The 16,284-nt window shown below is 41.1% G+C and overlaps 1 protein-coding gene across 4 annotated transcripts in view; it reads left to right on the top strand.

Annotated features, from left to right (window-relative positions):
- FGGY (FGGY carbohydrate kinase domain containing) overlaps positions 1-7,112 on the top strand; it is a 441,241-nt gene extending 434,129 nt beyond the window's left edge. For all 4 annotated transcript variants that reach the window (XM_011941258.1, XM_011941249.1, XM_011941265.1 and 1 more), the window contains 2 exons: positions 1,716-1,777; positions 6,883-7,112. In XM_011941258.1, the coding sequence (XP_011796648.1) occupies positions 1,716-1,777; positions 6,883-6,964 (144 nt within the window). In that variant the 3' untranslated portion in view covers positions 6,965-7,112. The remainder of the gene's footprint in view (positions 1-1,715; positions 1,778-6,882) is intronic.
- Positions 7,113-16,284: the final 9,172 nt, after the last annotated feature.

The following is a 16,284-nucleotide window of genomic DNA, read 5'->3' as shown; positions in this document are numbered from 1 at the left end:
AACCTGGCCGGAGTGGAAATTCGTGTAAGCTAGCAGATGAAAGAACCGTCAGGTTACCTAACCCTTGAATAACCATTGAAAGAAGTTTATCCGCTTCTAGCGTAGTATTTATCACACTCTATTTTGATCACAGTAAATGTCTTTTCCACTCTATGGTAAGCTTTTTGATGAAAGGCCCATACAATCTTTCTCTGTATTCCATGTAGATTGAGTGTTATGCTTGGCACATGAAAGGTAGGCAATGTGTTTTATGAATATTCCAGGTGTCGAGATTCAGTAGTAAACAGACAAGTCCTTGCCCTGTGCAGCTTACATTCTGGTTAGGGCAAGGAGTGGAGAAGGCAGACAATGAACACATAAACCAGAAAATATACAAAGTGGCAGAAGGAAATTAGTGGCATGCAAATCGGTCAATCAGTCACAGTAAGGCGGCAAAGATGGTCAGCGGGAACACTTGGAAATGCTTTGAAGATACCCAGGGGCTCTCATATTCTGTATGGTATTCAGCTTTTTTTTTTTTTTATTTTTTTTATTTTTTCCACCCTTACTAGTATTCAAGTTTCTCCAGGATAAAGAGTATGTTGTATGCAAATCTGTACCCCTAGCAGAGTGTATGGTACATAGTAAGTGATTAACAAATGTGTAGAATAAGAAGTTGTATACATGTGATCCCAGAATGACTGCATCCTTAGCAATAGGAATTCAATAGCCGTTCCTAAGACTGAGCATATGCTGTAGAGCTTTGTCATACTGTTGCTTGCCATCTTCCCTAGCCAGGTCTGTTGGACTCCAAAGTTTACTTTCTCATGGCCTTAACAGCCTAAGAGACTCCTTAAAAAAACCTTACTCTTCTGCTCATGTGGGAGCCAACACAATCCATGGTTAATCTTGATGCTGCACACACCATACCATGTCCACCCAGATGCTGTAACATGTCATCTGCCTGAGTGCCCCATTGTAAAGAAAAGAATGTCCTGAAGTCACATTCCAGAACTCAAGTCACTTAGACTCAGCCCAGAGGTCTCAGTAGGTACTCACAACTTCAGAGATTGCTGGAAAAAGAGCTGAAGTTGAATTGAAGAGGTCTTAAATATTTTATCCTCAAGTATAGGTGCAAAGTGAGTTCCATTCAGTGATTGCTATCTTTAGGTAAGCAGACGATGTACTCAGCAGCTGGTTATGTTCCATTCTTCTGCCCTGTGTCCAGGTAGTGAGGAGGGGAAATAATTCTTCCCACTCACCCCTAGAGGCAGTCACAGAACTGCTTTGCCTTCTGGGTTGTTTATGCCCCAGAGGCCTCAATATACAAGTATTTATTAAGCCCAGGATGTGTGGTCATAGTTGAAACTTTAAATGTTCACTGTGTTTTATTCTTATTTTTGTGTTTTATTCTTATTACCAGAGAAAAATAAGTTGAAAAAAAAAAAAAAGAGGACTAACCAAATATCTTAAAGGGAAGCAAATTCTTTTTTTTTTTTTTTTTTTTGAGACGGAGTGCAGTGGCTGGATCTCAGCTCACTGCAAGCTCCGCCCCCCGGGTTTATGCCATTCTCCGGCCTCAGCCTCCCGAGTAGCTGGGACTACAGGCGCCCGCCACCTCACCTGGCTCGTTTTTTAAGGGAAGCAAATTCTAATTAGAATGTTTTGCCTGTGACAAGCCTCACTTTGGATTTCACTTTCCAACTCAGCTGTCTGTATTGTTTTCCGTTTAACAGGAAGCAATGGCAAAAATGAGCAAAGTTGGGAAAGTTGTGTTCCCGAGACTACAGGATAAAAGGTAAGTGTGTATTTTTTATATGTACAGTGCTAAGGAATTGAGCACATACACACACACATGCAACTATAGATCTGGAATAAACTCAGGTGGTCAACTAATCCAGTCCTTTAATTTAGTGGTTAAGAGTACTAAGTTACAGGGAGGTAACGTCACCTTCACTTATCTAAGATTGCAGAACTATGTAGGGCCAGAGCTGGGGGTCAGATGTAAGCTTCTGAACTCTCAGACCAATGTTCTTTTTCCTAGGTAATTGGCAGCGAACCTGCTCTTCTCTGTTCTAAAGTAGGGATCTCTTATATGTGCATCAAAGGACCCAGTAGCATCTGCCCATTCTTTTACTCTTTATATCACTTGGCATCAAAATCTAAAAAATGATGTTGGTCAGTATTTTAATCCCAATTCAACAATTTAATTCCTGCTATATTCAAGGCATTATGCTGGGCTCCAGGCAGGTGTTACAGGGGAATGAAACACAATCTGATTTAGGCACATAGATTATTTTAGAACAACGGGATAAGTTCCACAATTGAAGTATTGCCAGGTGACAAAGTTGCCGAAGGAAGAAAGGGATGGGAGCCTGTAGAGATGAGAGAATGCTTTTGGAAGGAGGTTACGTCCAAGCTAACTTTAAGCACTGTAAGAAATTGGTAGACAGGCCAAGGCAGGAAAGAATATTCATAGTAGAAGGAATAACGTGTACAGTTATAAAGGTGGGAGCAGCATAGTACATTCAGGTTACTATAAACAACTCATAATCCAGAAACACAAAGTATGAGATGGGGAATGGCAGGAAATGGGACTGGGGAAGGATAGAATTGGGTAGGGGGAGGTCAGCTCATAAATACCTTGGAGGCCGTGCCGAAGACCTCTAACCTCACCCTATAGGCAGAACAGAGATGCTGAATTCTAAGCAGAGGTGCGACCTGGTCGATGCAGATCAGAAAGATCCCTCTTAAAGGATCCAGTACAGGGGGCTCAGGGTAGAAATAGAGGGTCCAAATAAAAGGCTCTTTCAAGAATCCAGGCTATAGATGTAAAAGACCTCTATTAATTTGCTGGTGGTGATTTTGAAGATGAAGGGGTTGTTGTGGAAGTGCTTTTATAATTTTAGGAAAGTATTCAAGGTTAAGACCTAAAATCAAATTCCACTTAACATGATGAACAGGCAAAGGTGCAGATCCCACTGAAGCAGGATCAGTTTTTACCAGAACTGGAAATGTTCATGGAAAAGCAATCCATTTTCTTTTCATTTCCTTTGTCTCCACATAGAGTCAGCCTGCTAATCCTCCGAATATAAACCCTTCTCTAAATGCCAGGGTGGAAGGTGCAGGCCTTGCATAAGGGAGCCCCATGCAGGAAGGTAGAGAGATCTGAGTTCCCATTGGCAGTAGGAGCTATGGGCTGCTGTCCCTGTTTCTGTTCCCTGGAGGCAGCTGCAGCATCCCTCTTTTTGTGAAATTAGAAAGATTGTCTTTCTCCATCTCTTCCCTGACCCTCCCAAGACTTGTTAGGGAAGTTTTTAAGTTCTTTCCCTAAACCCCACGTGTTTCTTTAGAAGAGAGTCCTTGGCTGCTTGCTGGGAGCTGGCAGCTGGCCACTGTTCTCTGCGAAGGAGGTGGCACACACGGTGCTTTAGCACCATCTGCAGGCAACCCAGAGATTTGCAAGGAGACAGGAGAAGCCAGTTTCCTTCTGAGCCAACCTCATCTCATTGCCTAATAGATCACACTGTTAACGATGTGGGACGACATTTACTTAGGCCTCTGCCACACAGAAGCAAGGGACTGAGTTGAGGCACATTTTGAAGAGAAGGGATTCGGCTGATTTGAAAATTCACAATCACGGAGAGCACAATTTAGTGACTATAGTTTAATGAGTAAATGTTTAGGATGACCCCAAATCGCATTATTTTGCCCAGTCCAAATTTATATGTGGCCCTGGAAGAGTCCCTTGAAAGTGCTTTGAAAAATTTGGTGCATTGAAAGACACTGTCAACAAAGTAAAAAGGCAACTCACAGAATGGGAGAAAACATTTGCTTATCATACATCCAAAAAGGGATTGATATCCAGAATATATAAATGTATAAAGAACTCCTAAAACTCAACAACAACAAAAAAGCAAAAACAACCCAGTTCAAAAATGGGCAAAGGAGGCCGGGTGCGGTGGCTCAAGCCTGTAATCCCAGCCCCTTGGGAGGTCAAGATGGGCGGATCACGAGGTCAGGAGATCGAGACCACCCTGGCTAACACGGTGAAACCCTGTCTCTACTAAAAAATACAAAAAACTAGCCGAGCGAGGTGGCAGGCGCCTATAGTCCCAGCTATTCGGGAGGCTGCAGCAGGAGAATGGCGTAAACCCGGGAGGCGGAGCTTGCAGTGAGCTGAGATCCGGCCACTGCACTCCAGCCTGGGCGACAGAGCGAGACTCCGTCTCAAAAAAAAAAAAAAAAAAAAAATTGGGCAAAGGACTTGAATGGATATTTCTCCAAAGAAGATTTATGAATGACCAATAAGCACGTGATAGGGTATTCAACATCACTATTAGGAAAATCAAAACTACAGTGAGATACCACCTCACACCCAATAGGATGCTACTATTTCAAAACAGAGAACGACAAATGTTGGCAAGGATATGGAGAAATTGCAGCCCCTGTGTATATTTGGTGAGAATGCAAAATAGTATCGCTGCTACAGAAAACAGTATGGCCATTCTTCAAGAAATTAAAAATAGAATGAACATGTGATTCAGGAATTGTATTCCTGAGTATATACCCAAAAGAACTGAAAGTAGGGTATGGAAGAGATATTTATACGTTCATGTTCACAGCAACATTATTCATGATAGCCAAAACTGTGAGAGCAACCTAAGTGTTCATTTGTAGATGAACATAAACAAAGAATGACATGTACATCCAATGGAATATTATTCAACCTTAGAAAGAAGGAATTTCTGACATGCCACACATCAGTGAACCTTGAGGATATTATTCTAAGTGAAATAAGATCACCACAAAAAGATGAATACTGCATGATTCCATCTATGTAAAGAATAAGGCCAGTGCACAAAGTCATGGCAAAGTTGTCAGTATTAACATTGTAAATCTTCAAGTGTGTGTGAAGGGGTGTTCCCCTTAGCTCCCTTCTAGCAATTTTGAGATTCTAAAGTCAAGAAATCCATCTCATGTAGTGAAAGAATTGCTTACCATTATATTGTCACAGAGCATCATTAGTAGGAGCAAATTGTTCCTAAAATAATTCTACGACTAATAAATTTGGATGGTCATAGAGTAGGTTTTAGTAGTACCTACATATAGCTATATTGATGATAATATTAAAATATTAATTATCTAAAAATTAGTAACTAGCACTTATATCACTTATTATGAGTCAGGTACTGTTCTAAATTCTTTTCATGTGTTTCCACATTTAATTCACACAACAGCTCTGCTGAAGTAGGTCCCATAATTATCCCCATTTACAGATGGAGAAATTTAGGCAGAAATAGTGTAAGTAACATATCCAAAGTCCCCCAGCTAATATTGGGCCACGTTAATATTCCAACCCAGGCTTCGGAGTTCACCTTTTAACCCTGTGCTTGGCCCCATCACAAATCCTACGTTCCCAGAATGCTTACAGTATAATAAATATCAGGTAGGTGACTCCTACGAACGTAGCTATGTGTGACAAGTAGAAGTCCCTCTGTGTATCCAAGGTTACTCTTACAACCTCTCTCCCCCAATGCACAACTTTGCACCAAAATTTCATCATGAGGACTCCTTTTCAGAGCACCCCAGAATAAACCAAGACGTGCTGAACTGGCTTCTTCATCCCCTCACCCCATGTCAGTTTCCCAACCAAGAGGAGTAAGGACAAAGTTGCAAGGCTGCAAGTATCATTTGTCTCGGTTCCTATTATTCCTTTCAGGATTATGATGCCAGAGCAGCTTCAGCTGTTCTGCTATCTGATTCATGGCAATACCAGTTCTAACAGGTCTAACCCAAAGAGTCAGACTATCTGGACAGGGAGAGCAAGGGCCACTGTGAGATGCCTGGAAGGCGAGCACAGCTCTAGAAAAGGCATGAGTCACCTTTCCATGGAGTTTTGCTCCTGGATTAGGCAGTTTACAAGGGAAACCTAGATGTGGAATCTGCAAAAGGGCAATTAAAATGTTCAGTCTCGTCTTTGGTCAGGCTGTGATTTTAGGCCAGTCATCAAACCTGGGGCTAGTTATATAGGAAATATTTATTGAAGCTGGCAGTGTGAAAGGGTCTCCATTAAGTTCGGGCCTTTTTGTATATACAGCAGAAGCTTTGAAGTCAGACAGACATGAGTTTCAATTCCAGCTCTGCCAATTTTTATCTATACTATTTTGTATATGCCTCTCATTTAGAAATTTTTTTTTTTTTTTTGAGACGGAGTCTCGCTCTGTGGCCCAGGCTGGAGTGCAGTGGCCGGATCTCAGCTCACTGCAAGCTCCGCCTTCCGGGTTTACGCCATTCTCCTGCCTCAGCCTCCCGAGTAGCTGGGACTACAGGCGCCCGCCACCTCGCCTGGCTAGTTTTTTGTATTTTTTTAGTAGAGACGGGGTTTCACCGTGTTAGCCAGGATGGTCTCGATCTCCTGACCTCGTGATCCGCCCGTCTCGGCCTCCCAAAGTGCTGGGATTACAGGCTTGAGCCACCGCGCCCGGCCTTTTTTTTTTTTTTTTAATGGAGTCTCACTCTTTCACCCAGGCTGGGGGGAAGTGGTATGATCTCAGTTCACTGCAACCTCTGCCCGCCCCGGGTTCAAGCGATTCTCCTGCCTCAGCCTCCTGAGTAGCTGGGATTACAGGCATCCACCACCATGCCCGGCTAATTTTTATATTTTTAATAGAGATGGGGTTTAAATGTTCTTATTTCTAAAATGGAGATAATAAAACTTCATGCAGGTCACATATCATAGGTCTGAAACATGCTAATTCATTGCCCAGGATGCTGTAAGCATTCAAAATCTAGGTGTCAGCATCACCACCACAGATATATTCCCATTCTTCTAAATGTACAGGGAAGCCCCATGGCAGTTTTGTCTTGAGATCATTCAACATATTTATGTTTCTCCCACAGATACTATGATAAGAAATACCAAGTATTCCTGAAGCTGGTTGAACACCAGAAGGAGTATCTGGCGATCATGAATGACAACTGAATAGGGCTTGCAGGTGCTGATGCCAGAAGCTTCTGTGCCATTGCATTAAAGACCTCTGTCATTTCATCCATGTTCAAGACCCTTGAGGTATTGTTTCATCATTTCTGTATTGTCTTTTAATAAAGAAAACAAACATGTGCAACCAGAATTAGAGTCTTCATTTCATACCACTATTATTTAGTTTCAGTTTCCATACAGTTTCCATCATAGTAACAGAAGTTTCACATAGAGTCATAGGATCTCACATGAGACTAGATCTGGGGGCCATTCAATCCAGGGGAGGCCTGTACTTTTTAATCAATTAAATGTCAGCTATTAAATGAAAACCTTACATTACTTTAAGTAGGACATCTAATGCATGGTCGATGTCTTTTATGGTATTATCCCCTCCTGTGCAGGATCTAGTCTAGGGTCAGATACCACATTTATTTCCAGAATTGTAATTTTGCAATCATCATATTAAAGACAGGTATAGGCAGGAATCATCAATGGATTCAGGAGGGAATGTTGAAGAGTAACAGGATATATGCATCATCTTAAAATGTCTCTTCAGCATTTGCTTATTAGTTACAAGAGGAAAAAGAATGTTAAGTATACAGGGAAGAAATAGGACAACGTCTTGATTAGGTGCTCCAAATCAACTTCAGATGGGTAAATGGACATTGTGTGCCTCCAAATACGAGAAAAGAAACAGCATTTTAATGCAGAGCCTGAATCTAATCAGAAGGAAACATCAGACAAATCCAACAGGGGAAGCATTTTATTTTTTAATGGACTATATTTTTCAAAATTGTCTATGTCATGCTGACAAAGAAAGGCTGTGGAAAGTTTCCAGATTAAAGGGAACTGAAGAAACATGATGGCTAAAAGCTTTTGATGTAGACAAGCACTGGGAAAACTAGCTGTTTTCGTTGATACCACAGCAAACACACAAACACACACACACATACACATACATACGTATGTCAACACCCACACATAAGTTCAGACCCAAGAGTAACTGCTAACGTTGATTTGAGAGCTGCCATAGCTCAAATGAGTGTGGGTAGGGGACATGCTAAGACTTCAGCAAAAGACAGCAGGTAGAGAAGAAAAAGCCAATATAATTCAGTAAACAAACATCCTCTGGAGTACCTTGTGGCACATGTTGTGGTAAGCACTGGTCTACAGGAATAAGTAAGACATGGTTCCTGCCTTCAGGAAGCTCCCTATTTAAGGAGAGACATAGACAAATAAATTGGTGACAGTACATTGTGAGAAATGCTACAATGAAAAAAAAAGTACCTGCTGCATGCAGCACATCAATCAGAAAAGAAGGAAGGGGAAGGGTGACAGATAGGATGAAAAACAATGTGGTATAGCAGCTATGAGCCCTGGCCTGGGATCCTAGGCCTGTTCTTACCTCTTATTAGATGTGTGACTTGGAGAAAGGTCCTTAATCTTCCTAAGTCTCAGTTTCCTCATTTTGAAATGAATCGGGCTGGGTGTGGTGGTTCACGCCTATAATCCCAGCACTTTGGGAGGCTGAGGCGGGCAGATCACAAGGTCAGGAGATCGAGACCACGATGAAACCCCATCTCTACTAAAAATACAAAACATTAGCCCAGCGTGGTGGCAGGCGCCTGTAGTCCCAGCTACTCAGGAGGCTGAGGCAGGAGAATAGTGTGAACCCGGGAGGCGGAGGTTGCAGTGAGCCAAGATCGCGCCACTGCACTCCAGCCTGGGCAACAGAGCAAGACTCCGTCTCAAAAAAAAAAAGAAAAAGAAAGAAATGAATAGATATCGAGTATGAATTTTTTTTTTGTTTTTTGATTTTGAGATGGAGTCTCACTCTGTCACCCAGGCTGGAGTGCAGTGGGGCAATCTCTGCTCACTGCAAGCTCCACCTCCCAGGTTCATGCCATTCTCCTACCTCAGCTTCCCGAGTAGCTGGGACTATAGGCGTCTGCCACCACGCCCCGCTAATTTTTTGTATTTTTAGTAGAGACGAGGTTTCACTGTGTTAGCCAGGATGTGCTCAATATCCTGACCTTGTGACCCGCCCACCTCGGCCTCCCAAAGTGCTGGAATTACAGGCGTGAACCACCACACCCGGCCTGAATATGTTAATAGCACCTACTTTACAGGATTATAATGAGGACTAAAGGAGATAATATATATAAAGCACTCAGCTCAATTTCATGGTCAATGCCTGTGTTGTAACAGGGCTCTGCTCCTAGAAGATGCTCAGAATAATAACAGTAGTAAGCATGGAGAAGAGTGAGCACCCCAGTTATGAAGGTCAGCTCTGCAATAGCATTCTACAGTATCCAAAGGATATAGGGACCTTAGGCATAGCCCCTAGTGAAGGTGGGTGTGCATGTCTGATCTAGCTGGCCTAAGAGCAGAAGGAAGCCCAGTGCATTTATAGACCCCAGCCAGAGGTTGCACTAGGGATAAAGGAGGATTGGGGATCACTACAGAAGAGGAGTCAGGTATTGCAAGATGTCAGGTCTACAGTCAAACAGGCTTCAGCTGCAAAAGCTGATTATCACTGACTGAGAAACCAGCAGGCCTGGACCTGCTCAGGACTTCACACGAAGCCCTGGTGAATGCAGTGGTTATCTGTGGGTGCAAAAGGCAGACATAAAAGCATGAATAATTACCAACTATCTGCCAAGTCCTTGTCATATGTCCTCTCCAATCCTCCTACAGCACTGTGAGGTAGGCAGCATTACCCCCACCTTATAGTTGAGAAAGTTGAGTTTCAGAAAAGATAGCTTGCCCGGAGTCACCAGACGGTAGCAGAGATAGGATTCAAATCCAGATCTGCCTGGGTGCAAAACTTTAGGTATCAACCCATTGTAACAGCCGGAGAGGAATCCTGCCCTCCACCTGCTCTTTAGTTGCAGTGCTCGTGTTGTTGGTTGACAAGCCCCGGGTGCTGGCCATTCTTTCAAGCAAACTCGTATCCAAACCAAACCTGACCTGAGTTCTCACTGCTTTAGAGAGAAAGGAAAACATACACAAATGAGGCAAAAAACATGGCAACACTAGGACACCTTTGGCATCTCAACAGTGAGGAGCAGCTTGATAGAAAGGAGAAGGGCTGAAAGACCTTGGGCAAGATAGCTAACCTGTCTAAGCCTCAGTCTTTCCCTCTGTGGTGGGATCATCCTGCTACCTACCTCCTAGGGTGGTGGTAAGGATTCAGTGAAAGGACTGTGGATAAAGCCCTTATAGCACAATGCCTTTCAGACAATAGGCACTCTACAAATATTGTTTCTCCATGGTTCTCTCTGTGCCTCCTAGCTAGGAGGTTAATCCCTAAGAAAATCATTCTGGTTCCTACTATAAAGCCAGTGTGTTAGGAAAAATGTAAATGTCTATATATAATTCTATTAGAAACCACGTGTAGCTCAATAATAAAAATTTTAATCACTCCAGTACACACCTCCTTTCACTGAGAAAGGAGGTTTTATTTAATACATGATGTAAAATATAGTTAGCTTTGATGAATAAGAATTGCCATGTGGCCAGAGTGGTTTATGAGATTTTTGTTTTGTTGCCTCCTGAAAGCTTTTCTTTCAAGTTAAAGCCAGATTTGCTTAGCAAGTCATTTTGCCAAGGAACACATTACAGGTTTTAAATTTTGACCAAAAATACTTCCCATATGTGAAGAACATAAATGTGGCTTTCAAAAGAGCCAAAGAGAACAAAAGCTGGGGGAGGTGAGGAAGAAAAGACAAGAATGACAGAATGGAGTGGCATGTTGCAGAGCTACAGTAAACTACAGGACCCGATGCCACAATGAGCTGGAGTCCCAGTGAGGCATCCGGAAGGGATGCCCTCTCTTTTGAAGATCAAGACTGGGCATTTGATCTTCATATTCAAAGCATAATCTGTGTTGCTGCCAGTTGCGCTGGGGAGTATAAGTTCCAAGAGGAACAGTAAAAATATTGTAAGGCAACCCTGGAAACGCCCAGCTTTAAGAATGTACCAAATCAGCACGTGAGTTAACAAGCTAGAACGCTTAGGTTTTAGTATCAACATGATCTGCTGAGGATCCCAGTCCTGAGGATAATCAAGTTCTTTAGATTTACTTATCTGTTTTTTTGTTTGTTTGTTTGTTTGTTTTTCCCTCTGGCCACTGACCTGTGAGCTCTTGGAGGGCTCAGAATATCTTATAGCCTGTTCTCTGCACCCAAACAGTTCTTGGCACATAATGGGTATTCTATAAATGAATAAATACACAAAGACAAGATGTTTTTCTGCAAAAAGAACACTGGTAGAACTAAAAAAAAACTCACTTTCAGGTCAATCTTCTGTATGTGTTAATATGTCTTAATTTAAGCAACTGTCAAACGCTTTAAAATGTGATTTGGTCACTAAGGATTTTTAAAAATCATGCCTTATACCTAATGACTTGGTTTTTTAGTTTTTTATTGCACGTACACACACATGCATGCATAACCACACAACTTCATTTTGGGTTGTAGCTCAAGCTGAGAACCTTTTGCAAATTTTTCCTGTTGTTACAGACTATTTCCTGTATGGGAAGCCAGAGGTGTTGTATCCAGAAACACCCATTGTTCAACAGGACTGCAGGACACATGCTTTCAGAATTCAAGGGCATAGTTACAAATAATTACCATCAAGAATTTAAAATGAAGGACATCGTTGCTAAACAAGAAACTAATGACTGAGTGGAGCTGTGTAATGTAATTATACTTAAGATGGGACTTCTGACGAATTACAGAAGAATCTTTGTGCTGTCTCATGTCTCCATAAATACACTTAACTGCTATTGACAGTAATAGGAGGGAGTCTTGAATATGAAAAGCTTTTTTATCCTTTTATGATTTCTAGAGGGAGAACTTAAAAGAACAATTACATTTTTAAAAAAGAGGTTTCTCCGAGTACTTCTGAATATTTGACAATCCTATAAAATTTGTAAAACTAAAGTAACTTAAATAAAAGCAAAGACTTCTGCTAATAAATTCCAACTTCTCAGTTTAGCATTAACTTGCCCATTAATTTTGTGGTCAATTTTCGTTATGCACAGAAAATCATTTAAAACTACATGTTAGCATAAATGTTTCTAAAGAGCTGATTTTTATTTAAGTCCTGCCTTAAACCATGATTAGAAGTGCTTCCTTATTAAAATCTAGAGTAAGCCTGCCTCCCTACTGTATAATTTTAAACACATTTGAAATATAAAATGATGTATTTATTAATGTCCGTTATTTAGGCAAAATCCGTAGGGATGCCTTCCATTTGAATACTTCTTTACAGTTTCCCTATTGATTGCACATACATTATCTCAACTGCCCCTTATAATAAATTGGTGGGGTAGGCCTGACAAAGTGGGATCCCAGTTTACAAATACCCTAACCGTATCTCCAAGCGTTTAAGTGACTGGTTCAAGATTGTGTGACTGGAACACAGATGCAGAACCACTCTGCTGCTTCTTCCTAAACAAATTAAATTAGCTTATTTGTGCAACAGCAGATGATTCATTAGTTTCCTAATTGCTCTCTCTTCCCTGCTTCCCTTCATTAGCATGATGTATAAATATCTAGGAGGCCCCTTTTGATACTCATTGGTTGATCAAAGTACTGAATTATTTCTATTGGCAAGCAAAGGTAAAGTGAGAAAGCCTTGAGCCATGGAATCATTGAGTCCTGCATTCAAATCACAGCTTCATTACTTACCTACTTTACACAGTTTATGAATTCATCCATACCAGTTAACCTGTTTGTCTTTGTTTCTTATCTATCAAGTGGGAGAAAATCAAATCTGCCTCATGGTTAATGTGAGGATTAAATGGGATAATATGCAAAGTGCCTAGCATAGTACCTGACATAAAATAGAAGTATAACAAATATCAATTTTTCTCCTCAACTAATTCATATTTATTATACAGAACTTCTAGAAGTATGGCTTCCAGTCAAGTTGGACAACTTTATATCCAGTTTCTACAGGTAAACGTCTGTGTTCCATCAACAACACCAACCATTACTGAGCTCTTACTATGTCAAGACTGCTGGAATGGTCCCTGTTGCATGGTGCACACAGGGGCCAGCACTGGGTTGAAGAGAGGGGGAACGTACATAAAGAACTGAGAACCATGGATATCTTGTGCCAGTGGCGATTGAATGCCACCATTGATAGGTGTGTGTGGAAAGGCTCATGTGGAAATAGTTAAGGCTGAAACATGTCCAGCCCTGCCTTTCATAGCTCCGCTAAGCTGCAGGTACTCAAAGTCTTTTGTCAGCAGCTTCAGCTTTATTCCACCTAGAGGAAACCTAGCGTGAGGCAGGCGGTACAGAACATACAGTTCAGACCAGCCTCAACCCTTCCCAGCCAGTAGGACTGGAATTTGTCATTCTGCCATGAAGCCCTGAGCACCTGGGGCCACACCAAATGGCAGCTTTCTCCCCGAAAGTACAAACATGTTTGCCCAGGCTGGTTTGAACCCCTTGAAACTGCCACACTATCCTTACACTAGGCACAAAGAAAAGTACATATTGATTCTTCTCCCTTGGTTTGCTGCATTATTTCTCAGCCATTTGTCAAAGTGTATTCCTCACATTACATTTTATTCTGTTTGGAACCCTCCCAGACTCAGGTCTCATGTACTTATCTCATTTTTGGCTCACCACTCCCTTCAAATTTAACTTTTGAAACTGTATCTCTGAGTAGAACCTTGGCTCTCCTTTAAGCATAGGTTAAATTTTCCTTTATGCTAGTCTGACTTATAAGTCATTTCTTCCATCCCGCCTGGCCCCAGAAAGCCCTATCTCAAGTTAAACCATATGGAAGGCTTATGTACCTACACCCAGCAAAGAACTGACCAGTACATGTCTGATTTGCCCTCCAGATTCCCTGCTAGGGCCAAATGTTATGTGAAAGGCTACCTAAATGGAATCCTGATACGCTATCTAGCTTTTAACAGCTATCTCCCCCAGGGGCCAAATCCAGTTCCCTGTAATTCTCCAGTCACCAATTTAGGCATTGTTTTAACCCAGTCAGACTTCCTAGAGAAAAATCCAAGAGCCTTAAACCATACTTTGTGTTTAGAAACTCCTATGCCAACCACTCTTGATGTGAGTGACAGCTATTTGAAGGTATTCTCTGAATGTGTCCTGATCCACAGCATGAGATAGTATTTCATTCTCTGGTCTCCTTGTGGTTGAAGGATCTTGTGACCAGTCTGTTGAACGAGCTGTGAGACATTATGTGTGTTATTTCTGGACCAAGTCTTTGATTGTCAGTGTGAGAATCCTCAGAGCTTTCTTTTCTCTACACAACAACCAGCAAATGTTCCAGATGGGGAATTCTCCCTCAGCCTGGGTCCAGAGAGAGAGGATGGCTGCGAGCAGAGCCCCTCACCAGTGCACAGTGAACATTGGCTTGATGACACACACACTTTTGTTTGTTGAAAACACTGAGGTTTTAAGTTTGTTTCTTGCCTCAGCATAATCTATCCTATCCTAACTGATGTACCTCATGCCATGAGAGCCACACTGACCTATATGGAGGCTAAATTTGCCATGATCAGAACAGCTGGTTCAGTCTTGCTTGGGGCAAAATTTTCAGTTAAGTGGATCCCTGTGGTCCCAACTCTGAACAACTCCATCACGCTCCCTTTCCTGACTAGCATGTGTTGGGCTCCCAATCTCACAAGAAGTCAGGAGAGCACTTTCTTACTCTATGCCAGGGTTCCCCAAGAGAACGTTCATTAGTGGGAATGGTGTTTAGGTGCAAGTAATAATAAGCCTTCTGACAGCTAAATTAATATGATAAGATAGTTGTTATTTACAGGGAGAGGCAGCCATCAAGTCAACTTGTGGATGGATTCAACAGTTCCATCAAAGAGCCAAGCCCTTTTTATCTTCCTATTCCTCCAGTCTCTGTCAGCTAGCTATTGACCTCAGTTTTGTTACTTCTGATTGCAAGATGCTGTCATCTCTAAAGGCATCTGATTTTCATGGCATCCAAAACATGAGAATCTTCTCTCTATGCCATCCTTGTTTTTTCTTCTTTTTTTCTCTTTCTTTTTTTTTTTTTTTTTTTTTTTTGTTTTTCCCGATCAAGGAAGATCCCCCCAGCAGACTTCTCCTTAGGTTTCATTGGCCAGATTCTGCATCATACTCCAGCCACTGTGGATTGCTAAAACTGGCATAGAGAACTCATGATGCCTTCCCCGGGACTGGGTATATTGCTGTTCCAATGAAATCATGGTTCTGTTAAAAAGAGAGGGAGGGATTGGCTTTTGTGTAAGCAGCTAACACTATTTACGAAAATAACACTAGGTTTCATTTTTAAAAAAGAGCCATGGCCAACTAAGTTTGGGAAGCACTGATTTAGATATGTCTTGTTACTATAGAATATCTTATACCTAATCTTGTAATATACTCATGTGCATTGTGAGCTACCTAGAGAAAAACAACCTGTGAAGCATTTCCCAGACTTACTCCTTTAGAAAAGTTTTTTTACAAAGCATTTTATTACACATAATGGACAACTACAGTATTTTCAAGGCTAAGTAACCAAATCATCATGTTTCACCTGAGTTGTATAGATGTTTTTCTTTCATGTTACCTGTTGGAAGGTTTATTCAGCAAATTGATAGCTCCTATAATTAAAAATTTGGTTATCTAATTACAGAATTAAAATGATATTCACTACTGTATCAATTATTGCCTTATGAATGAATGTTGCTAATTATCACTGTTTAAACCAGTCCTTAGAAATAGGCTCAAAAATATCTCTACTTGGAAATATAAGAAGTTTCAACTGAAAGTTGTCCTTTCAGTTAAATTAAATTGTAGCTCCAGACCATGGGTCAAACTAATGGGATAGCAAGTGTCACATTAACTAATTATTAACTAATAATACAATCATGCATTTCTTTGTTATCTTTTTAAATTTAATATTTCCGTCCATTCTAATTTTGAAGTCTTTCTTTTCTTTATTCTACATTCCAGGTAGGAAACTCCCTAGTAATACATAGCAGGCCAAGAATATCACATCTCTCCAACTTACTTCCACTCCTTGTGCACACCCTAACTCTAAACCATACAGACAACACAGACAACCTTAACATATTAGGTCTTTTGCTAAAAAGAGTAAAAAGTTATTTCCTTAAGATCCAGCAACTACTAAAGGATAATGTAGCTAACATTAGCTATTATGTGACATGTGAAATTTTTAATACTAAACATCATGAGTTGCATTAAAATTGTGCTGATTTAAATTTTAACCTTGTATAAATATTTTCATCTCATTTCGACAATATACTTCTAAGCTGTTTATTTACTTTAATGATTTTGCAA

Source organism: Colobus angolensis, unplaced genomic scaffold, assembly GCF_000951035.1.
Source record: "Colobus angolensis palliatus isolate OR3802 unplaced genomic scaffold, Cang.pa_1.0 Scaffold102, whole genome shotgun sequence".
NCBI classification, from domain to species: domain Eukaryota; kingdom Metazoa; phylum Chordata; class Mammalia; order Primates; family Cercopithecidae; genus Colobus; species Colobus angolensis.
The sequence above is the reverse complement of the archived record's forward strand: the minus strand, read 5'-3'. Positions and strand labels throughout refer to the sequence as shown.